Genomic DNA, 25,390 nt, shown 5'->3' with positions numbered 1-25,390 from the left:
GTAAAGTGGAGGGTCAATGAAAAAGAGGGAGACCTCCAACGAGATGTCTTGGCACAGTGGCAGCAGCAGTGGGCCCGAGGCGTAGCAGCAGTTGTGAAGGTGACTCAGGACCGGGCAGTGTTTCACCATCCTGTTGTACACAAGGTTAGTGTGAGTCAGAACTGACTTGACAGGACCTAACAATGACAACAACAACAACAGGAAGAGATGAATGATAATGTCAGAAAGTTGAGAGTGTTGAAGCTGGGTGTCTTGGTCATCTAGTGCTGCTGTAACAGAAATACCATGAGTGGGAAGCTTTAAAAGAAACGGATTCTCTCACAGGCCAGGAGGCTGAAAGTCCAGGATCAGAATGCTGGTTCTAGGGGAGGCTTTGTGTCTCTGTCAGCTCTAGAGGAAGGTCCTGGTCTCCTTTTAACATTTCAGCCTGGTGTTCTTAGAGACCTCCATGTTTTAGGCATAAATTTCCCCTGTGCCTGGGAGGTTCTCATCACAGAGACTCTGGGTCCAAAGGACATGCTCTGCTCACAGTCCTTCGTTCTTGGTGATGGCCAGGCTCCTCCTTCTCTGCTTCCGGCTCTCTCCTGTGATCTCTTGGAAGATTAAAGGGGATGCAGGCCACACCCCAGGGAAGCTCCCCTTACATCAGATCAGGGGCGTGTCCCGAATCACAGTGTTGCTCTCCACCCTGGTCCCCTTACAACCATTGATCCCACCAGATCCCATCATGGAGGGGATTACATCATTCCATCAAACCACGGAGAAGCGTGGCCCAGCCAAGCCGACACATGCTTTTATGGGACAGGGTTCAACCCGTGACCATGAGTAGTGGATTCTAGTCATTCAATTATTGTGTGGGTCTGAAATTTCAAAATGAAAAGTTTAAAAGCTGCCAATACACCATTTTTAGCGTTTTAACGTTAATTATCAAAAACAGCTATGAGATGGCAATGAAACAATATACGATGAGTGTAAAACTAATGTTCTCCCATGTAAACTGTCACATAATTCACAATAAAACTTAAAAACAAAAAACCAGCTATGATACTCCCTACACTGGTAGAGCCTCCCGTTTTGAAGAATCGCCGCTTGTTTTTTCTACATGATTAATCTGGTGGGTTTCTTGGCAAATCAGTGTTTACACTTACATGCTAGTCCTCACCCTAGAGTCAGAAGGGGCCCTCCAATAAGCCAAGAGAAGTCATAATTATGGATCTTTGGAGAGTTCGCACCATGGGTAATTGTTAATCAGCAGCCTCTTCATACCAGTAAGCAGAGGGAGGGGTGCAGAAGCAGTTACCAGTGAAGGGAAATAAATCAAGGGTGGAAATGGTTTGTGTGCTGGACTGAGATGTATGTGAAAACAGCACTTGATTGGGTATGATCGTTAAAGGTAACCCCCTCTGGTTGCTGGGAACTCCGTTCCTCATGAAGGTATTACTGGAGGGCTTAGAAGTCAGACTATTGCTTTCCTCCTTTCTTTTCTTCAGTGATGTCAGTGGTCATCTTTGTGCAGTTTATCACCGTGTCCTTGGCTGCAGTTGCTCTCTTGAGCTCCAGAATCGCAGGTCTGTCTTCCTGGATTTGGTGCCCTGTCATCCACACTGGTGTCGGCTTGAGTTCCAGAATCACACATCCGTCCCCCTGGACTCGGTGCCCTGTCATGCCTCCAGATCTGTTAGAATCTCCCCTACCAGGCCCATCACGCATGCCAATCCCTCTGCTCAGAGCATCTCTGCAATCTTTCCTTCCTGGCTCCTCATCCTTGAGGTCTTGACTGACCATCACCTCCTCCAAGTCACCTTCCCTGACCTTCCTGCCTATGCTTGACTGCTGATTATTGTCTCTTTCTGTGTCTAGACTGTGAGGTCCTTGTGGGGGCTTGTCTTTCTTGGTTAGCGTGGTGTCCCCCTCTGTACCTGGCTTACTTGACCAGTAGGTATTTGTTGGGTTGATGCATGGTTGGTTGAAGGAAGGATGGCATGTTAGGCGTTGGTCTAGAGATGGTTAGCACTGATGAAAGCTATCGTCCTCCCGAGGCAGGCAATCGGAAGCCTGGTTGTGGGAGTAAGTTCTTTATCAGCATGTGGGAGCACCTGGGCTGTGAGGTACTGAGGTGGACATGGCTAATGAGCAGCTGAGTCGGTGCCACCAAATCGTCTTTGACTCTTTCTTCCCTCTTTTGCCACCATCTCATTTACTGTTGAGTTTTAGCGTCTGCCCTGCTGGTACTGTTTGCAGCAGAAATGCCACAAGTGGGTGCCTTAACAAGCAGAAATTTATTCTCCCCTAGTTTAGGAGACTCACAGTCTGAATTCAGAGTGCCGGCTCAAGGGGAGGACTCTGTCATTGTTGGCTTTGGGGAAAGGTCCTTGTCTCATTTCAGCATCTGTAATCCTTCAGCATTCTTTGAAGATTTCCAAGTGTCTAGGCATCAATCAGGAGTCCTGGTGTGGCACTGTGGATTAATGTGCCAGACTGCAAAGCCATTTGAACTGCAAGGTTGGCAGTTCAAGCTCACCAGCTTCTCCTCGGAAACTCTATACAGGGTTACTATGGGTCGGAATCAACTCGATGGCACTTAACAACAACAACAGGCATCAGTCTTCCCCTGGATATGGGAACTTCGCAGTGCAGGGACCCCGGGGCCAAAGGACACTCCAATTCTGGCATGTCCCGGCTCTTCTTTCCTGGTGGGAGTAGATCCCCCTCTCTGTTCACTTCTCTCTCCTTTTATCTTTGTAAGATGAAAGCTGTTGCAGGTCACGCCCCTGAGGAAGCATCCCTTCAGTTGATTGGCTGCTCATAGCCGATCCCATCATGGAAGAGATTACATTATATTTGGTCTCCTCATGGGAGATGGTAAATCTCTGAGAATCCTGGCCCAGTCAAGTTGACCGAAAACCTTTGTGCTATCTCCTCTTTTCTATACCCCCGCTGTGTATACTCCTGCTCTGTCTCCTCCTTCATCTGCCAGGTCACCATTCTGCCAGGTTGATTCATTAACAGCTAAGCTTTGATAGACTGCTTTACTCAGGATCTTCCATGGCTCCCATTGGCTACTGCACACTCTCTGACAAGCTTTCTAGTCTTCTCTCCAATCAAGTGGAGTGACCATTGTTTACAGCCCCCAGCATCCAGTCTTGGGACTTTTGTCCCAACTGCTGCACCCAGTGCCCATGGTCCCTCTCTTTTATGCCGCCTTCTTCTTTGATAGAAACCAAAAGCCTGAGTCAGAGACAAGGCTGGGAATTCACCTAGTAGCATAAATGGTTGACTGTTGTCATTGGAGCCACCAGTGTGGCAACCGTGTCTCCTGGTTGCCGGGGACAGACGTCCATCTGCGTTTGTGTGGAAAACGGTCACTGCTGGTTTAGGAGAAAAGTACCATCTTCATGCTTTGTCATGGGGTGTGTTTGCTGTCCCAGCCCCGAGCGCAGCTGGACTCGGGAGATTAGCTCCAGCCACGGTGTCTTCTTCCCACCGTTATGGGACCGCACTTTGAATTAAATTGTTTTAGAAGCAGATGGTGGGCTGAGAATGGTTTTTTGCCTTTGTTCTGAGTGAGTTGAGAATTTCCCTTAGTCTGTTTTGGGTAAATGCTGATAGGCTGGGTAGAAGAGGATGATGTTGTTGTTTGTGAAAGTACAAACCAATGCCAACCCAACATCTCCCCCGCCGCCCCATAGCACACTCTGTCGGAAGTTCTACATGAAACTCTCCTGCTTGCCTCACATGAGAAATTTGTATGAAGAAATAGTGAATTCCTGTGTCCCCAGGTGAAGCCCCTCTACCGATGTTTTCACTTTAACAGGACATCGTGCGGATTTGCACAGCTCTGCAGGCATCATCCTTGTTCTTTGCGGCGGTGGCTTTCGGAAATTGCTGGTTCGTTTCCCGTCATGGACTAGTGACATCAGGAGTTGTCACCATGTTTCCTGTAATGACAAATTATAAGGGATTTCTCCAGGGGAATGGGGCCAGTGGGAGGTCAAACAGAGCCCAGTGCTGCCTTCTTGTGCTCTGTTCTTGGGACCCTGCATCCCACTATCCTCCCCTCTGACTGGAATTATTTGCTTGCTGGAGGGCTGTGCTTTTGTTAGTTGGGGTATTTCCAGCTAGAACTGGAGGCTCCCACTACTGATGTAGTGGCCATTTGTTGTTTTGGGGGTAATGCTACCTTTTCTCCTCCTGGGACCTCCCTCACTATGTGAGTGCTTGGCTAATGGGACCCTGCCCCCTGTACTTGGAATTTGGGGCCCACTGACTTCCTGTCCATTCTGTGAAATCTTTGGTGCCCTTCCATCGAATCCCGTTCCGCTCTGATAAGAGTTGTTTCTGCTGCAGACAACAGGGGTGCTCGACAGCAAGCTCACAGCGCCAGCCAAGGGCCCTTTTTCCGTTATATACATGGAGGGTCAGCACTTTGATACCAGGTTTCAGGTAGGAATTCTCAGGAACTGCGCGTCTTAACTTACCAGGCTAGGGAATGGAGACCCACAATGCGAGGGAGCTATCCTAGGTTGGTGGCAAATTGACCTGGGGCTGGCCAGGATGGGGGTTCCTGAGTGGTGCACATAGTTAACATGCTCGGCTGCCAAATAAAAGGTTGGAGGTTTGAGTACATCCAGAGCCACCTTAGAAGAAAGGCTTGGAGATCTACTTTTGAAAAATCAGCTATTGAAAATTCTATGGAGCACACTTCTCTGAGACACGCGGAGTCTCTGGGTTAGAGTCCACTGAAAGGCAACTGGGTGACCAGAACAAGAGCTGAAGCCTGCAGACTCTTGCTTCCCGCAGTCTCTACTACGTCACTAATTCTGCTGGGAAAGTTGAGAAATGTGGGTTGTTGTTGTTGTTATGTGCCGTGGAGTCGGTTCCGACTCAGAGCGACCCTGTACAGGGTTTCCGAGGCTGTAAATCTTTACAGGAGCAGAAAGCCTCATCTTTCTCCCACGGACCATCTGTAGTTTCAAACTGCTGACCTTGTGGTTCGCAGCCCGATTCGTAACCACTACGCTACCAGAGCTCCACGAGAAATGTGGATATCCAGGCATTTTAATTGTGACTGTGATGTAGTAAACATTGAGAAACAAAGAACACCAAGGGAAGACTTCTAAAAGACATTTTTAAGTACACTTTTCTTCTCACTAGGAGTCTTGTGCCGTAGGATGAGCACTAACCACAAGGTTGGTGGTTCAAACCCATCAACTGCTTTTTGGAAACCCTATACAGGGTCGCTGGAGTCCTGGTGTGGTGCTGTGGGTCAATGCACCAGACTGCAAAGCTGTTTGAACTTCAAGGTCGGTGGTTCAAACTCACTAGCTGCTCTTTGGAAACCCTATACAGGGTCGCTATGAGTCAAAACTGACTCAACGGCACTTAACAACAACAACTCCTCATTTGGAGTCTTAATGTGGCACTGTAGAATAAGCACTGGGCTGTTAACCACAAGGTTGGTGGTTCAAACCCACCAGTCACTCTTTTGAAAACCCTATACAGATTCGTTATGAGTTGTAACTGACTCGAAGGCCCTTCACACTAACAACACTCTTCACTTGGAGTCCTGGTGTGACATTGTAGGATAAGTACTGTACTGCTAACTGCAAGATTGGCAATTCAAACCCACCAGCCTCTCCTTGGAAACCCTATACAGGTTCACTATGAGTCAGAAATGACTCAAAGGCACTTAACAACAACAACACTCCTCACTTAAGGAGACTTGATGTTGAGCTGCAAATCTCAAAGTTGGTGGTTCAAACCCTCCAGCCACTTTGTGGGATAAGGATGAGATTGCATGTGCCCATAAACATTTACAGTCATGAAAACTCTGAAGAATAGTTTTATTCTATCCTGTGTTGTTGTTGGTAAGTGCCATTGAGTCAATTCTGAGTCACGGTGACCCTGTGTAGGATTTCAGAGGAGCGGCTGGTAGGTTTGAACCGCCGACTTGTGGTTAGCCGCCCAGTGCTGACCCTCAAGCGCCACACCAGGGCTCTTTAGGGTTTCTGAAGTCAAAATCAGCTTGATGGCAGTGGCTTTGGTTTTTGGTGTTTCTCACTTATTGACTATCTTGTAACCTGACATTTCACATTTACAACTTTAGTAAAAAAATCTTTCAGACTCTTCTGTGCATTGATGACAGATGTCTGGCAGTAACGAACGCCAAGCTGTGAGTCAAGAATACCACTGACTGTGCTGGTTACGTACCAGCTGGGCTGGGCATGCTTGCCAGAGGTTTGGCATTTATGTGGTGATGTAACTTGGCACTTGTGTAATATTATAATTTGGCAGTCATGGAGTGATATAATTTGGCAGCCTTGAACGGATGAAATTTGGCCACTGTGTAGTGATGGAATTTGGCAGTTATGACAATATTTGAATTGACAGCTATTCAGCTGGGTGGTTACGTAATGATGTAGTCATCCTCCTTTTTTGTGATCTGAGGTGGTTGTCCTTCATTTTTACATAACGCCGATGTTCACCTAACATTCTGGTCTGTGGAACCTAACCATGTCAGTGAGTGTACTTTTGATTTTGAAATCTTGGGAACATCTGACCAGGGGCTTTTCATTTGCCCTCAACAGATACTTTTCTGTGCAGAAAGCTTGTCACTGATTTTCCTTGGTGTAAATCCCTGGATCCAAGAGGAACCCCAAACTCAGATTTGGTGACCATTGTTTTTTCTGACATGGGTTTGTTTCAGACGTAGTGCCTGTAGAAAGCCTGGCTGGACAGTCCTGCACCATTCCTCCAGGCACCCTCGTCTGCTCCTCCATGCCCGATCCAGCGTTTCCTCTCTTCGCCAGTGCCCGCCATTCCCCTTTCAGTGGATGTCCTGGCTTCGTTTTCCGTAGAGGAATAAACCGTATATACAGGCAATCTTTGACTGGAGTTCCTTTAAGTTTTCACCTGAAAATCTGTGAAATATGCCCATCAACACACCTACCCTCTCAGTGCAAACCCACCCAAAAGTACCTTGGAAACAAGGCCTGGGGATCTGTTTCCCATGGAGCAATTCTACTCTGAAAACACGAGTCGCTATGAGGTGAAATTGACTTGATGGCACTGTTTTTTTTTTTAATGTCAAGATGGTAAGAAAGTTCATATCAGGAATGTTTATAATAATGAAAATCAGATGTAGTCCAACCATCCATCCACATTTGGTAAATAAATTTTGATCTACGATGGAGGTAATAGTATGAAAATGAGTGAGTTCAAGCTACATGTAGAGGGGAAAATGTGGCTCAAATAATAAAAACACAATGGTGAAGAAAATGAGTTGCATGAGAACACACACAGTACAATTTCATTCTGATAAAGACTGAACACATAGAATGCTGAAGGCTGTTTTCTTTGGGAGCATATAAATGTGGTGAGACTGAAGAAAGGAAGGACCGGGCCCTGAAGAAGAAAGAACGTCATGTTTGGAAAAGTAGAAGGTCAGCAAAAAAGAGGGAGACCTTCAACTAGATGAAGGTCTAACTAGACTCAGACTTAGCACTGATTGTGAAGATGGTGCCGGACCAGGCAGTGTTTCGTTCTATTGTGTCGCTGTGAGTAGGGATCAACTCAACAGATCTTAACAATAACAAAGACTGAAAAAAGCAAGGGCTTGAGAAATGCATGATTCAAGGTACCAGCTATCTCCGTGAGAAATTAAGTTGATGGGCAGGAACTTTGTAGGTAAGAGTAACATCATGTCTTCTATAATGGGTGGCAGGTGTTCTTTGTATTATTATACATGTTGTTGTTATGTGCTGTCGAGTCAGTTCCACGTCATAGGCGACCCCATGTACAACAGAACAAAGCACTGCCCAGGCTTGCACCTTCCTCACAATTGTTGCTATATCTCAGCCCTCTATTTCAGTCTCTCATTATTTATATATGTTGTTGTTGTTAAGTGCCGTTGAGTTGGTTCCGACCCATAGTGCCCCTGCATAGTGTTTTCGAAGAGTGGCTGGTGAGCTTGAACTGCCGATCTTGCGGTTCAAACCAACTTTGCAGTCCAGAGCATTAACCCACAGCTTCATACCAGGACTCCATACATCTATAGATACCTGATACATATTTTTATAAATCATCTTTTTCACATACTTGATATTTGACCAGAGTCAACCAACACGCGCTGGAGGTGACAGTAAGCTGGTAAAAGGCACATGGTGGGGGATGGAGGCAGATGAACCGTTTTCTACACTAGGGGACCAGAGCAGGAGATGGGGAGGTGAGCCTGGTTGAACTGTTCTTGAGTTGATTCTTGGCGAGTCCTTGTGTGCGGATTCGAACTCTGCTCCATTGGGTTTTCAAGGCAGTGATTCTTTGGAAGCAGACCACCAGGTTTGTCTTCTGAGGCACCTCTGGGTGGGTTTGAACCTCTAGCCGCCTTTTGGCCGTGTGTGCCATTCTGGCTACACTGGATGATTGTAACAATGGCACTAAAGTCCTGGGATCTTCTGAGAGCTAGAGCTAGAACTAAGGAACGTTGCTCAAGACGTTCCGACTTGGAGTTATGGCTTCATTAGCTGCTGACTTTTGTTTTTAAAGGAACTTCTAGGGGGCTCTTGTTTTGCAGTTCATTTAACATCCGCAGGGATTTGAGATGACTCATCACGGTTTGGAAAAGCCACAGATTTATCAAAGAGGCCTCTCCTGGTTCAGTCTGAGTGAATGCTCTTTTGGAGGTTTGACAGCCCTGCCCTCCGTGGATGCTGTGTTTTCCCAGCCCCATCCTGGGTGCTGTGAGCTGTCACCAGCTAGACAGGCCAAAACGCATAGCTTTTTGTAATGTTCTTGTGTGGCGCTGTAGGATAAACACTGGACTGCAAGGTCTGTGTGGTTCAAACCCCCCAGCTGGTGTTCGGAAATCCGGTGCAGGGTCTCTGTGAGTCGGCACTAACTTGCCGGAATGGAATCACAATGACAGGTGCTTGAGACAGTAGTCCTAGTGGGCACAAGTCTGAGAGCAAGGTGTGGCAGGGCCTCGCTCTCTCTGAAGACTCTGTGGAGGACCATTCTTGTCCGTCCCAGCTCCTGGTGGCCCCAGGCATTCCTTGGCGTGTGGCTGCGTCCCTCTAGTCTCGTACTGTCTTCTTCACTCCGTGTGTCTCTTCTCCTTTTCATAAGGACGCTGGTCATACTGGATCAGGGCCTGGATCAGGATTGTGACCTCATGTGACCTGAATTAAGGAGCCCTGATGGTTCAGTGGCTTACGTGTTGGGCTGCTAACCGCAAGGTTGGCGGTTTGAACTCACCAACTGCTTAGCACGAGAAAGATGAGGATCTCTGTTTCCATAAAGATTCACAACCTCGGAAACCCAACACGGGGTCTCTAGGAGTCAGAACCAATTCAGTGGCCTTGGCAGTGAGGGAACGTAATTAACTTAACTGCTTAATTACTAATTTTATCTTCAGGGACCCTATTTCCAAATGGGTCACGTTCACAGGGGTTTGGAAGTCATCGTATGTCTTTGTGGGTCACACTCCCACCCATTAACACATAGTTCCTTTAACACGTAAATTAGCATGCTTTCCCCATTCAATTATAGTGTTACTTCAACTAGCATGTTTTTCAACTTCATTTCTTCAACACTTTTGAATGAAATGGACTGATTGGGCCACACTGTGTGTTGAGAAGACCACTTACTACTGTCCTATGGGCTCTTCCCTGGGTGCCATTTTGAGCAAGTCAGTTGAAACCCTTTGAGTCTTATGTGTAATGCAAGGGCGTTGGCATCGGTCTTAAAAAGAGCCATTTGGCTGGATCATCCATGAGTCCATGAGGGACTCCTACTACATTTCGAAAAGATTTCCAGGTTGAGAAAGATGATGTAAATTGTAAATAAAAAAAGAGTAAGTAAAAACACCAAATTGTCTTGCTAGTGGGAGGTTACGGACCAGTTCCTCCACGCTTCCTGTCCCTGTCCTCCTCCCCCAATCTCTTTAATCCCTGCATTTCAGCTTGGGGTTTTGGGAGAACTTCCGGCTCTGGTAATTACAGTGCAGCCGGAGCCGGACAGGCCGAGACCTGGGGTGCTGGTGGTTGTGAGCTCCGGCTCATTGGGGACCCAGGACAACAGCAGTCTGTTCTGATCCACAGGGCGCTCACTGACTAAGTTTTGGAAGTAGATTGTCAGTCCTTTCTTCCTGGTCTGTTCTTAGTCTAAAAGTTCTGCTGAAACCTGTCCACTGGTATTTGGAATACCAGCGGCACAGCTTCCAGATCACAGCAACACGCAAGCCACCACAGTATGACCCACTGACAGATGGGCGGTGGGAGGCACATGGTAGGATCCAATGATATGTGTGGTGCGGTCACGGGCTTCAGCATTTGCTACTCAAAATGTGGTTTGATACGTACAGCTGAAGGGCCCTTGGGCACAGTTGGGGCTCAGAGCGCCCCAAGATGGGTGGAATGGGCCTATGCACACACAGGGAAATGTTGGAGAAGCGGTGGACTCCCTCTGGCCCCTTTCCTTTCCTCCTCCAGAGAGACATTTCATTGTTTTCCTGAACCTACGCTGTAGAGCTTGCAAATGGATCTCCAGAGCTTGAAGTCAGAGTCCCTGAGGCGTTTATGCCAAGCGAGCGGTTCCTCTGGGTTCCCAACCTCTTCCGGAATTTAGTAAAACCCGGTCCCTGCAGTATTCCAGCTGTTCCCGTCTAAACCTGCTTCTTTCTTCTGGGGCCGTAAGCAAGGAAAATAGCATCTCTGCCTAGTGCCTACTCAGCAAGGTAAGCATGGGCCTGTTTGTGCTTCCTTGCTGTGTAGTGAGCTGTAGTGAAGCCCTTGTGGAATTGCTCACCACAGATTTTAGTAAACAAGCACAAGTAAGCTAGTGTATATGGTGAAGAATATGTGGAACGTTCACTACACGTAAGTCAGCTCAACTTAGCCTGTGCTTGCCTTGCTGAGTGGGCCCTCCCTCCCTGTTGTTGTTATGTGCCGTAGAGTATGTCCTGACTCATAGTGACTCTGTATAGTGTTTCTGAGGAACGGCTGGTGAGTTCGAACTGCCAACGTTGTGGTTCAAACAGCCCCATCCAGTGTATTAGCCCATAGCACCACAGCACCACAGCACCACACGGTCCCTGTTAGGGATTGTCAATTTGAAAAGAGGTTTTGATTCTGGAGGAAGGTGCTGTGGGGTCGGTGAGCTAGAGGCCAGCCGGACCTAGAAGCAGAATCTTGGCTGTGGTGAAAACATGTGAAATTGCTCACTACAAATGAGTTAAATGGTGGTGGTTATGTGCCGTGAAGTCGGTTCTGACTCATAGCGAGACTGTACAGGGTTTCCAAGGCTGTAAATCTTTACGGGAACAGATAGCCTCATCTTCCTCCTGTGGAACAGCTGGTAGTTTCGAACAGTGACCTTGAGGTTAGCAGCCTGATTCGTAACCACTACGCTACCAGAGCTCCTTAATGAATAAGTAAGCGTGGATAAATGTGTGTTTTGCCTTGCTGATTGGGTAATCCACACTGCTGGGGTCCCTCACGTATCTCCAGAGGAAGTTTGTGTTTCTGGACTCTTTTAGTTAGAAGGGTTTACTTTTCTTGACCACTTTGCCTGTTTTCTGTCTTGTGAAGGCCGAGTTGTTTCAGTTCTCATTCACATCAGATAAGTGGGGTCATCAAAGGAGCCCTAGTAGCATAGTGAGTTACGACTTGCCGTTCGAATCTACCAGCCGCTCTGTGGGCTTTGTGCTCCTGAAAGATTGACAGCCTCAGAGACCCTATTCAGGGTCACTATGAGTTGGGACCGACTCCATGGCATGCCACCACCACCACCACTTGGGGTCATCAGCTAAGTGACTCAGTAGTGTTTCTCTTTGCTGTTTTATTTCTTGCTGTTGTCTCTGGTTCACTTACAAATTGTTTCTGATTCATTTAGAAAGAGATCTGGCTCCTTCCTCAGATCTTATATTTCAAAACAAGCTGTGGTGTTGCATAGTTGTTATTGTTACATACTGTCCGTCGAGTTGGCTGTGACTCATAGCTCCCCTGTATAGGGTTTCCCAGGCTGCACTTCTTTGCGGGAGCAGCAAGCCTCATGTTTCCCATGGCGTAGCAGAACAGAGTTTTTAAGCAGGTGCAGCATAAAAGGATTTGTCCTTAGGGAATTTTCTACTCTATACACTAGACAGTTTGCTAGAATGGTGATCTTATTGCCTCTCCCGCCTTATTTTTATAGGGGTTGGGTAGGAGTAAGGAGTTAAGAGTTAGGACTATGGCTAGTTACGATTAGGCCTAGGGTTAGGGTTAGAGTAAGGGTTGGGCTAGGGCTAAGAGTAAGCTTTGGTCTAATTTAGTGTTGTAATTAGGTTTATTTGTATTTATTTATCTTCAAATCTACTTGTTTTCTGATTTCCTCTTCAGTAGGAAGTTCTGCAGCTCCATTTCCCCCCTCTTTTTATTTTATGTTTTGTTGTAGACTGGTGTATCTGGTCCCCCATTTTCAGTAGCTTCAGCACTGGACTGGGAACCACAAAGTCAGCAGTTCAAGCTCTCCAGCCGTTGCTGGGAAACCCTGTACAGGGTCGCTATGAGTCAGAACCTGCTTGATGGCACTTAAGAAACAAAAGGTTTGTTTTACTTTTGTTGTTGTTAAGTTCCATCAAGCTAGTCTGACTCACACTGACTCTGTACAGGGTTTCCGAGAAGCGGCGGGGGAGCTTGAACCACTGACCTTGCAGTTAGGAGTGCAGTGCTGTTTCTACAGCACCACGCCAGGGTACTCCTACATCTGGGGAGAGTTCTGGGTAATAGCGTCATGAATGGTAATGTCAGGGTCTTGTCTGCTGTTGCTGGTTGTCTGTCTAAAGAACCCAGTGATGTGATTGCTTTTTACCTGTGTAACATTTCCCCCTTTACAATAAGGAGCCCTGGCCCTTGACTGCTAACTGAAAGGTTGGTAGTGAGAGCCCAAGCAGGGGCTTTGTGGAAGAAAGCTGGTGATCTGTTCCTATCAAGACCGTTTTATTCAGTCATGTGGGGCCACTTTGAGTGGGAAGAGACTTCTGGCACCCATCAACAATACAAACAACTTCTTCTATAGAAAAGAAAACTTGACTGAAGACGTAATAAATACCATGTGTACTTTCAGCCATGCTAGGAATGGGACAGGTAAACAAAGCCCTTTAGCCGCAGGTGGCTCTGTGGTCAGGGTGCAGTTGAGGAGTCTTGAGAGGGGCCAGAGATAAAAGCCAACTGGGGTGGATGGCCTTGTGTGCCGGGTGGGTCCCCAAATGCTCTGTGATGGTGTTGGGGGTGCCGCCAGAGTTGTCTGTGTTTCTTGTTGGGGGCAGCCTTTCTCGACGGTGAAAATTGCTTCAAAGTCGAGGCAGCTTCCCTTTTATGAGTGGGTCTTGTCACTGATTTATTGACCTCCGCTGAGCCTCGCTTTCTCCCTGTAATAAATGAGATATTGGACTCAACAGGCTCCCCGTGGTTCTGTGTGCATGAGTGTAGAAGCTTTATAAAGTAAGAGAAAGATTAATGTCAGTGTGTGTACACACACATCACACACGTACACACCACAAACCCACAGACCACACACGCATACCAAACTACCTCTGTAAACACAGCACACAGATACACCCATACCTTAAACACACATCACAATACACATATCACACACCACATACATACCACATAGCTATATGTACATACCACACAACACCTGTACCTAAACACATACACATGCATATCACACACCACATACACACTCCACAAACACACACCACACATGCTACAAACACACACGCGCATGCCTCACATCTCTGTACACAGACCACACAAATACACCCATACCTTAAACATATGCCACATACACATTTACATTACACCACACCACGTATATAAACACATACACATGCTCCACACATGCTACAAACACACACGCGCATGCCACACATGTACACAGACCACACAAATACAGCCATACCTTAAACACATGCCACACAATTTACATTACACCACACCACATATACACACACACATACACTTCAGAAATAGTGTCTCAGTGGAAGTCTGGCGATTGGTGGCTGACTGCGGCCTGCCTGTGAGCGGGGAACTTGGGCCACGTTGTAATTAACCTCCTCTGTCTCCTTAGTGGACGAGCCCTCCCTGGAGCTGCACGCGCCCTCATCATACACGTCGCCCACGTCACACACGTCGCCCACGTCCCCTGCGCTCAGCCCCGCACATGTGGCCTTAACAGAACCCGCCCCTGAACCCCCGCGGAGCCACCCTCCGAGCGCCGCATGGCCACCTGCCACCTTGGCTCACAGCCTGGTTCCTCAAGGAGACATGGCCCGCAGCTCAGCAGGTCCCAGCGGCTCTGCAGCCACTTATGGGCCGGTGAGGAGCAGTGAGGTGACCCTGGACGAGGACGAGATGGATAACTTCCTGCCGGAGGCCCACTGGACCGCTTCCCGGGTGCTCCCGCCCATGCAGGACGTCACAGCCGGGCCCCCAGGGCCGCCAGGAGCTGCGCCGACGCCATCTCTGCCCCTCATTTCGTCACTCCACCGAGAGGTGGCGTCCACCTGGCACCAGGTCGTGCAGCCACCCCTGACGGAGACAGATGCCGACCCCTCGGGTCATCGCAGCCTGGCCTTGTCAGCGTTGCCCACTTCCGGGGACTGGCTTCCAGTTCCGAGCAGGAATTTGGTGCTTGATCCCACGGAAATCTTTGGGCACACGGCCAATAGGACTTGGCCCGAGATCATGGCTTCGGCAGAACCCCTCCTCTCCCCGAGTGTCCCGTCTCCAGTGCCCGAGGCTAGTGACGGCCTCCCCCAGCAGCCATTTCTGCTCCCTGCGCAGGTTCTGGAAACGAGTACAGCCAGCTCCGTGCAGGCGACCCCCGCTTTGAGTCAGGGGCCAACAGGCACTGTTTCCCCTCAGATCCCTCCGACCGCACATGTGTCACACACAGGCCTGGCTTCCGGTGGCCGCAGCAGAACAGATTCTCCATGGTTTTCACCTTCTCTCCCATTGCTTCCCTTTTCTACTCCATCAGCGGATATTTCTGATGACCCCTTTCTTTCGAGAAACTTCAGTGAAATGTCCAAACTGCCCGGCCACCTGGCAGCCCCCAGTCATGTATCTGACATGCCTGTCCTGAGCCCCACACCTTCATCTAGACTGCCTGCATGGTGTGTGTCCTGCAGTCTGTCTTCACCTCTCCAAGCTCTGTCCTCCAACCTTCTGGAAAAAGATGTGGGCTCGATCGACAGTTCTGAGACCTTGCCCGGGACCATATTGGAAGCAAGCCGCCTCACTTTGCTGAGCAGCAAGATGACAGCCGACTTCTCTGAATTTGAGGCGAATCCTGAAGAATTGATTACCCCTTTCCCCTCAAGACCTGTAGTTTCACTTTCCTCTCTGTCTGGGGACATCTCAGAACCGAGCCTCAGTGCCTCAGCGGAGGAAGACAGGAGTAGCGTTGTGTCCATACACGTTTCTCCTCCCTATGGCCAACCCCCTGTCACAGTGTCACTCGGGACTGCGTCCTTCAGCTCCTCCTTGGTTGTACAGACGGAAATCATGTCATCCAGCAGAGCAGCTTTGTTTCTCTCTGCCCTCACCAGTGTTTCCCTTGACTCGTCTCTCTCCATCACAGCAGATACAAACACCCCGCCACATTCCACCACAGACCCAAGCCTTTATACGTCCTATAGTTTGGTTCCTTCAGGAGACTCTTTGCCTTTCTCTGATCAAGAACCACCCCATTTTCCCCTACACAAAACTGAGAGTATTCTGGATTTTGCATCGAGCTTTTTCTCGACACTTCCACCAGAATTCAGCAGTTTGGGACCTCCAACCTCAGAAGATCTGGCGTCTACGCCTGCATCCGTTTCTCAGGCGTTGTCTAGTCTGATGGAGGCATACACATCATCTGCCTCTGTCAGCTGGCAGGCAACTGTGTTTTCTGTTCCCAATTCCACACACCTTGAGTTTCCTCAGCTCTGGCCAAGTTCAGACCCTCTTTCAAACACATTCACTTTTCTAGCTAGTTACTCTGAAATGCCATCACTGTTGAATCTCCCAGCTGATTCTTCCAAGTTCTCTGAAACAGCAATGGTTTCACCAACAGATTCTGACCCTGACTTTACTTCAGCTTTCACTCACACTACCTCCCGTTTCGAGTTTTCCCTCGTTTCCCATGAGTTTACAGTCTCCCCACTGGCACCCTCCAGTTCTGAGTCTACTGTTGACCTTGTGATTGATGGGACTTTCTTAATGTCACTGCTGAGTGCTTGTCATACTCCATTCATATCAACTGAGTCCTCTCTGTTTTCTACTCCCACGTCTCTCAGTGCTACAGACCGCCACACAACGTCTGCCTTACTCTCTTTTACCCCCATCAGCCCTTCTGTGACGCTATCAATGACAGACCTGTACCTGCCATCAGCTTTCTCGTTTGTTTCTGAGGTAACCCCCTCAGCTCTCCTCACAGAGCCAATTTTTGTGGGTCCATCGTTTGTGCCCACAAATTTACCAACAAACACCTCCACTGAACTGAGCACATCAAATGTGGCTGCAGTTCATACTGTTGACACCACCTTCACCCTGAGCAGCAAGACTGCAAGTCCGAATCCCCATAAGAGCCCTACTGCTCATCCCCTGCCGTCACTTCCTCCGGGGACCACTGCCAGCCCTGAAGCCCTGGTCAACACACCAGCCCTGATCGCCACCAAGCCACCGTATGTGTGTGACATCTCAGTTCCCGATGCCTATTTGATCACAGCTGGTAAGGTCACCTGCTTAAAGTCACTTCTCTGGGTTGGGGTGATCTTTCTAAGATGCTCAGGGGGTGCTCACAGTCAACACGCTTGGCTGCTCACTGAAAGGTATGAATCTACCCAGAAGCCCCCTGGGAAAAAGACCTGTTGATCTCCTTCCGAAAAACCAGCCATCGTAAACCCCATGGCACCTGGTTCTACTCTGACACACGAGGGGGTCACCATGAGCCGACTCCATAGCCAATACTTAAAGATGTGTGAGGGAGAGTCACATAATCACGACAAAACCATAGAAACCTTTATTAAACAAAGGTTTCAGTTGGGAAGCTGTGTTTCTCAGTAAAGCCTCCATCTAGGTCTCTCCACTTCCTAAGGCGATGCTTCCATCTCGCTACCCCTGCCCCAGAGAATTGTGTGCTTTTCCACTCACACCATGTCAAAACAGCTGTTTGGCATCCTCGAGGGACTCAAGTCCATCATCCGGTTACTTTCCAAAGTTCTTTGACTTTGGAGAACAAAAAGAAGTCCAAAAACAGGGGCAAGATCAGGTTATAGGGTACACGGGGTAAGGTTTCCCAGTGAGATTCTCACTGGACAGCACTTGCTACCCTCAAAGAATGAGCAAGTATATTGTGATGGGAAAAAAAATCCCTCTGCACAACGGTCCTAGCCTTTTTCTCTTCAATGGAGTTTTCCATTTTCTTCAAGTTGCTTCCTAATAAACCCTGTGATTGCCCTGGGTCCTTTGAGAAAATCTTATCAAGGTCCACCCCTTTGGAGTCCTCAAAAGCAGTGGCCAAAACCTTCTGCGCTGGCCTCTTTGTCTTGAATGTAGGTGGCCCACACAAAGATCCCTTTGGAAGCCACTGCTTTGATTAGCTGTCTTTTTGATGCCACCATAAAGAGATGAAGACACGTGTATTACTGAGAGGACATGTCTGCAGCCATCTACTGATCACAGCTGCATGCTTAAACCCAGGTTATTTGAGAGAAACCCTTGCACGTATGAACTGGAGCACAAGTAGCAATACTTTTTGACTCAGCCTCACATAGCATTGTTGCAGTGGAGGCTTTGGAGTCAGATAATCCTAGGAGGTGGTCCTCATTCCTTCCTCTTTGCCCATCTCCTAGGCATTCTGTGAGCAATTCTTGAACCTTAGATCCTTGTATAGTAAATAAACAAGGAGGATACTTTAACCCACCTTCTTTGGGTGAACATAAAGGTTTGAACGAATTCATGTATATAAACTACCTAGCCCAGGGCCTGCAATGTGTATTAGTGAGCAGTAGCAAAAAGAACAAACTGAAGATTAAAATGAGCTCGAAAGGTTCTGGGTCACATCTGTCCCAGTTACTTATAGTCCAGTGGGTGCGCAGATGGCACTTGAAACAATACAGCCTTCATATTTTGTTCCATCGAAGAGTTGGGCAAATATGTGAGGCCAAGCATTGCAGTTTCTTGTTGTTTTTCAGTTCTCCTTTTTCCTTTTAAAGGAGGGACGTTGTATCCTTAAGTATTCCTATGTCACCTGACTCCCACTGGAGACGCGAAAGAGCTTCTGAGTTCAGCCACACTCTGATCTTCACTTCTGCCTGCCAGCCACACAAATTATTTTTTTTAATTGCAATTGCTTTAGCCACGTGATGGCATGCAGATAAAAGTTAGACTTGTTTCAAGGAGAACTTCTTGTAACTAGGGCCCACTTAACCAGGGTGTTCACCTCTTCCTCCTGGGAGATGACTTCTGTCTAGTGGTCTGTTAGCGCAAACAGGCCCCACAGAGATATTGTGGATTCAGTTCTAAACCAAGAAAAACCCTACCCCACTGCCATCGAGTAGATGCTGACCTGTAGTGACCCTGTAGGACAGAGTGGACATAGAGTTCCTGAGACTCTGACTTTTTACTGGAGCAGACACCTCCAGCTTTCTCCTGTGGGGGCAGCTGGTGGGTTCACATCCCTGATTTTGTGGCTAGCAGCCCAATGTTTAACTGACCACAATAAAGTGAACATTGCAATAAAATGAGTCACATGAATATTTTAGATTTCCAGTACACATATAAGTTATATTCACACTAGATTGTTGTTGTTGTTGTTAAGTGCCGTCGAGTCGTTTCCGACCCATAGCGACCCTGTACAGGGTTTCCAAGGCTGTAAATCTTTACGGGAGCAGAACGCCTCTTCTTTCTCCCGCGGAACAGCTGGTAGTTTCGAACTGCTGGCCTTAAGGTTCGCAGCCCGATTTGTAACCACTACGCTACCAGAGCTCCTTTAAGTCTGTGAAAAGACTGCTGGTGGTGCTGTAGGGTAAGCACTGGACTACTATCTGCAAGGTCATCAGTAGAGATGGGCGCTGATGGGTAGAAACAAATGGCAACAGATGGAGCAGCATGAATGGAAAAGAAAAGAGAGGAAGTGGGGACAGGTGGAAGTGAGGAAGGGGAAAGAAAAGACCACCTTTGATCACCATCTCTACCCCATTCCCTGGGATGGTCTCTATTCTCTGAGGTGGTGGAGTTGCTTGAAATTTTGCTTTCTTTTTTCCCTTCTACTCCCCAGGCCCCCAAATCCTTAGGTTAATAATTGAGCATTAAATGCTGTACCGCCCATGGCCCTTCTTGTTAATTCTCAAGACAAATAATTATTGAGTCCTTAGTATTTGTGAGGTGCTTCTAGACATTTTTTCAGGGACTACAGATGAATAAGACATGGCCCCTCCTTCAGGGAGCCTTGCATGCAGTGGAGGTGGGCAATGGGCCATGGTTTCTTGGTGACTGAAGTAAGAATGAATGAAGTGGACACCATGGGACTTCCAAATGTTCATGGAGAAATTCCACCATCTTTTCATTCCATTTCTCCACAAACTGTATGAAACCCCCTAAACAGTTGGTCCTCATTATTTGTGGATTCTCTATTTCCAAACTTGCTAAAACATTTTTTTGCTATCCCAAAATCAAGACTCATGACCCATTTGTGGTCGTTCATGAGAACACAGCTTGCAGAGTGATTCTGCCATTAGTTTTAAAAGTTAGGAACAGGAAGTGGAAAACTGAACGGTAGTACCATCAAATGTCTTCTAATTCTGCATTATGAGAAGTTTATGAAAGCAAAAATGATAGAGAAAAGAAGTTGTTGTTGTATGTTGTTAAGTGCTGTTGAGTCGGTTCCGACCCATAGCGACCCTGCACAGGGTTTCCGAGGCTGTAAATCTTTATGGGAGCAGAAAGCCTCATCTTTCTCCTGCGGAGCAGCTGGTAGTTTTGAACTGCTGACCTTGTGGTTCACAGCCTGATTCGTAACCACTATGCTACCAGAGAAGTAGGAATGAAGATATGCTTACTTAACGTAGGGGAATGACTACACATTTTTAATTAGGTCTTTTTGAATATGAAAAAATTAAATGTAACTAGAATTACTTATGAGGAATATTTTATGGAGTTCTGGTTTGACATTATTGGATAGGCATTGGACTGTTAACCACAAGATCGGTGGTTCAAACCCACCAGCTGCTTCTCAGAAACCTACAGGGTGGCTGTGAGTTGTAACTAACTTGATGGCCTTAACAACAACAGTATATAGAATTTTAAGGAACCTGGTGGCGTAGTGGGTAACCCGTTGGACTGCTGACCACAATCAGCAGTTTGAATCCACCAGCTGCTCCTCGGGAGAAAAATGAGGTTTTCTGCTCCCACAATGATTTGCAGCCTCAGAAACCCTATACAGGGTAGACTGAGTCAGAGACGACTCGATGGTACACCATCACTACCACCATATAGAATTTTAATACGTAAGAGTTGGGAGAATCTTTTCTTTCCCGTAATTAGTGGTGAGTCTTGAAAAGATGTTTTCTAGTTTTGTTGAGTAACATCTTAAAGTCTTCTAAGCTATTACTGCTGAATGTTTTTAATGTCTTGTGTTTTGTCATTGGTGGTGGTGATTATGTGCCGGGGAGTCGGTTCTGACTCATAGCGACTCTGTACAGGGTTTCCGAAGCTGTAAATCTTTACGGGAGCAGAAAGCCTTTCTCCCATAGAACAGCTGGTAGTTTCGGACCGCTGACACTAAGGTTCACAGGCCGATTCGTAAGCACTACGCTACCAGAGCTCCTGGTGTTTTGTTATTAGGGGCTGTATTTGTTTTCTGGGGCTGCCATGACAAACCAGACATAGTTGCTCTCTTGCCCTTTACAGATACTGAGCTTTTTACAAATTGGAGATTTATGGCAACCCCGCATCAAGCAAATCTGTTGGAGCCATTTTGTTAACATGTGCTCACTCTGTGTCTTTGTCCTATTTGGGTCACCCTCACAATATTTAGAACTTTTTTCACAATACTATTGTGCACATTCATGGGAGAAAGATGGGGCTTTCTGCCGTCATAACAATTTACAGCCTTGGAAACCTTATACGGGATAACTGACTCGAAGACACTTAACAACTACAGTGCACAATTTATAGACTATATAGCTGTACTAAGAATCCAAAGTTTGTGTGGTTCGCTTTATTGCGACATTTGCTTTATTGCGACATTTGCTTTATTGTTGTGGTCTAGAATCGAACCCATGGTATCTCTGAGGTCTGCCTGTACCACTCGCTGTGGGGCCTCATGAGACCAGAGATGGTGCATCTCATAGGTACGAGGCTGGGATCCTGAGTAGGGCGTCGACCATGTTGTCCTCTGAGGTGCTGAGGGAGATTCTGTCCCTGCCTCTCTCCCAGCTCCTGAAGGCTTCCAGGGTTCCTTGACTGTGGTTGTGACGTCACATGGCACCCTTCCTCTAGTCTCCGTGTCTCTTTTATAAGGACACGAGTTATATGGGATTAGGACCCAGCCTGCTCCACTGTGACCTCATGTCTCCCTAACTGACAGCCCTTCAAAAACCTATTTCCAAACAGGTCCAGGGGTTAGGACTTCCACAGATCTTTTTTTGGGGGGACACAATTCAGTCCCTGACAGGACCTGGTCAAGAGAAGACCCGGCATTTACCCAGAAGAGACTGACAGCCAACTGCTCTTATGCCCTGGTGGGTCCCAGTCAGTTCCTGATCTCACCCTTGGGTTCCCTCAGCCTGTTGTTGAGTGGATTCTGTTAAACAGCTTCCCTCCTGACGTCCACATCTCCACTGCTGGTTCTCTAGTTCCTAGCGGCAGTTTGATTCTTGAACTGCCCTTTGCTAGTTCTAAATTCGGTCACAACTCTGCTGGCTCGCCTTGAGCAGACAAGGCCTGTGTGAGGATCAGACACTCTCGGACTGCGTTGTTGCTGGTGGGTCTAATGTACCTGTGGTTGGCTTGAATCGCAGTGCTTGCCCGGAGAGCTGTACAGGAATACATCATCACGTCCATCAAAGAAGTGCTGCGTGTCCACTTCAACCGGGCCGTGGAGCTCAAGGTGAGTCCCACCCATGGGGACTATGTGCAGACTAAATTAGAATGCTCCTCCAATCCTTCTCTTCCTCCCTTACCTCCCCTCTCCCTAAGGAGTGACTCCTGGGGGTGCTGTGGGTTAGGTATTGGACTGCTAACTGCAAGGTCGGCGGTTCAAACCCACTAGCCGCTCCCTTGGGAGAAAGATGAGGCTGTCTGAGCTTGTAAACATTGATAGTCCCCGAAATCCTAAGGAGCACTTCGGCTGTGTCCCACAGGGTCACTGTGAGTCGGCGTCGACTGGCGGCAGTAGGTGGGTTTTGTTCATTCCCTGCTCAAGCTTCATCAGGGAAGCTTTTCTGAGCCAACCAGGATGTGTCGAAAGAGTTGGAACATAAAAGGGTCTAAGAGAAGGAGCCTGGCACGTGGTTTGTTGTTACGAATCGGGCTGCTAATCTCAGGGTCAGCAGTTCGAAACTACCAGCGGTTCCGCGGGAGAAAGATGAGGCTTTCTGCTCCCGTAAAGATTTACAGCCTCGGAAACCCTGGGCAGCGTCACTATGAGTCGGAACCGACTCCACGGCACGTAACAACAACTAAATTAAAGGTTGATGGTTCGAACCATCCATTGGCTCCATGGAAGAAAGCCCTGGCGATCTGCTTCTGTCAAATGCCACGAACCCTAGGGAGCAGTTCTGCTCTGTAGCACATGTGTCAGAATCGGAATCCACAGAGCAGCTTTGATTGTGTTTTTCCCAGTTAGTCCAAGACCCCTGGTGTGGTGCCGTAGGATAAACACTGGACTGTGAACCATAAGCTTGGAGGTTCAAACCCACCAGCTGCTCCTCGGAAAACGTGTACAGGGTTGCTATGAGTTGGAATTGACTGGACAGCATGTAACAATAACAATAGTCTAAAACCAGAAGTGGCAGAGTTTGAGGGGGCGATTTGGTTTCCCTTGATTTGCATGAAAGGATTAGAAGTTCAATTTGATTCTAGAGTGAGTACTATATTTTTATGCAAATAATGCATGTGTTATGCTGAATTGTTTTACTTAATTTCATCATTTCTGTACATTGTGTGTGTGGATGCTTTAGGTAGCTGGGCATGTTATTTGCAAACAATTATGGCACGTGTGTATTTTTATGTATATTTAGTGAGATAGAGGTTGGTTTCAGATGTTGCATGCTGACTCTGTGTTAGTAACTCCTCTACCAGTGTCCTTCGGGAAGCCACACTTTATCCCTAACCCGCCCCTACGAGGGCCAGTATCAGCTGTAGGGGGCTACTGAGCAGTGAGATGGTGCCCATTCGAATGAGTCATGTGACTTTGAAATATATACCAACTTCAGAGATTTAGGATTTTAAAAAGGGATGTAAAATAGCTTTCTAACACTTCGGTATTGGCCACACATTGAGGTGATATTTCAAGTTAAAGAAAATATATTTAAAATGAAATGTAACAAGGTCTTTGTAAAAACACCCATATCAGAAAACTCACTGTCTTTGAGTGGATTCCAACACATAGTCATTCTAAGGGGCAGAGTAGAACTATGTTTTAGAGTTTTCGAAACTAAATTTTCTGGGAGCAGACAGCCGCATCCTGTCGGTTTGAAGTGCTGACTTTGTTAGCAGTCCAGTGCTTATCCAACAGCACCATAACAGGACTCCATTTTCCCATCTTTGTTTTTGTTGCTATACCTTCAAGTCAGGCCCGACTCAAAGCAACATTATATAGGGTTTCCAAGAGGGACTGGTGGGTTTGAACTGCCAGCCTTGTGATTAGCAGTCTGCTGCTGATCCTACAGTGTCACGCCAGGGCCCTCAGTGTTGCTGCTGCTGCTGTGTGTGCCATGGAGTCAGTTCCGACTCATAGTGACCCATTTGTAGGGTTCCAGAGACTGTATGAGCTGGACCGACTTGATGATGCTCAACAGCAACAAATCTTTACAGAAACAGAAAGCGTTCTCTTTCTGCTATGGAGCAGCTGATGGATTTGAACTGCTGACCTTGTGGTTAACAGCGCAATGCCTAACCTACTACGCTACCAGGGCTCCTTAGTGTGACAATCAGAAACTGTAAAATTGCTTCCCTGGTTTCCAATCTGTTTCTGCTGGACTGGACCGTTCCGTAGCAGGAGTCTATCCTTCCATTTGGTTTCATAACAAGCATCTGGATTTTCCCATAACTCAGTGCGAGGAATATCTTCTTCAGTTCATATCCTTGGCTCTTCTTTCTCGTGACCCTGGGTTGGTGGAATTTTGTGCTCTTGAGAAGCTTAGCCGATGTCAAGAAGGGATAACCAAAATAAAATTTGGTTTTTCAGTGAAGCACAGTGGCCCCTTCATGCAAAACCAACTGCAGTTTTAAATGTATCTTTACCCAGCACGACATCTGCTAAGACTGAGTGAAGGCCCTCTCTTGGTTGATGGAAATTCTTTTCCTTTGTGTCTTTATCTTCCTAGGTCTATGAGATATTCCCGGACCTCACATTCCTGGTGACCTCCAGCCCTTTCATATACACTGCAATATCTGTCATCAATGTGCTCATCAGCAGTAAGCTTGTGCGTGACCAGACTCCCTTAATCCTGTCTGTGAAACCTTCCTTCTCCGTGCCTGATTCCAGGTTCCAAGTCCAAACAGGTGAGCAGGCAGAGTTGTTTCGCTTGGTAAATGGAACTTTATTTTATTTTATTTTTTATAGACTTCAAAACTTTTTCATGGAATAAAAGAAAATCAGTTGTGGGCATACTTCATTTTACTGTGCTTCACAGGTTCTGTGGTTTTCACACGTTGAAGGTTGGTGGTAACCCAGTTCTGAGCAAGGCTTTCCACGCCAGTGTTCCAACAGCGTGTGCTCATGTTGTGTCTCTCTGTCCCATTTTGGTCCTTCTCACACTGTTTCAAACTTTTTCATAATGCACAGCCTTGGTGTGGCGCTGTATGATAAGCACTGGACTGCTAACTGCAAAGCCGCTCCTCAGAAACCCTCTACAGGGTTGCTATTGTTAGGAACTGATGCGATAGCTGTTAACAAACCTCTGATTGGTGACCACGTTGGTCACCGATAAGGGGAAGTGAGGGAAAAACAGCAATGAAGCGGCGAGCTAAGCCCTACAACGTTCAATAGACTCCTGTGAACCCGGGTGGAGACCTGGTTGGCCAGCAGTGTGGCAAGACCTGGGGACTCTTGGACTCAGAGTCAGTGACATAGCCGCAGAGGACTAGAGTGGAGAGTGAAGCGTCCAGCTAATATACACCCATACTTGCAGATAATA

General features: G+C 47.4%; 1 protein-coding gene across 1 annotated transcript in view; it reads left to right on the top strand.

Annotated features, from left to right (window-relative positions):
* Positions 1 to 25,390, top strand: part of KIAA1549 (KIAA1549 ortholog) — a 140,951-nt gene that overhangs the window by 40,713 nt on the left and 74,848 nt on the right. Inside the window, exons 3-5 of the mRNA XM_006861241.1 lie at positions 14,110 to 16,755; positions 22,049 to 22,137; positions 24,578 to 24,755. Of these exons, the coding sequence (XP_006861303.1) occupies positions 14,110 to 16,755; positions 22,049 to 22,137; positions 24,578 to 24,755 (2,913 nt within the window). The remainder of the gene's footprint in view (positions 1 to 14,109; positions 16,756 to 22,048; positions 22,138 to 24,577; positions 24,756 to 25,390) is intronic.

This window comes from Chrysochloris asiatica, unplaced genomic scaffold, assembly GCF_000296735.1.
Source record: "Chrysochloris asiatica unplaced genomic scaffold, ChrAsi1.0 scaffold00041, whole genome shotgun sequence".
Lineage (NCBI taxonomy): Eukaryota > Metazoa > Chordata > Mammalia > Afrosoricida > Chrysochloridae > Chrysochloris > Chrysochloris asiatica.
The sequence above is the reverse complement of the archived record's forward strand: the minus strand, read 5'-3'. Positions and strand labels throughout refer to the sequence as shown.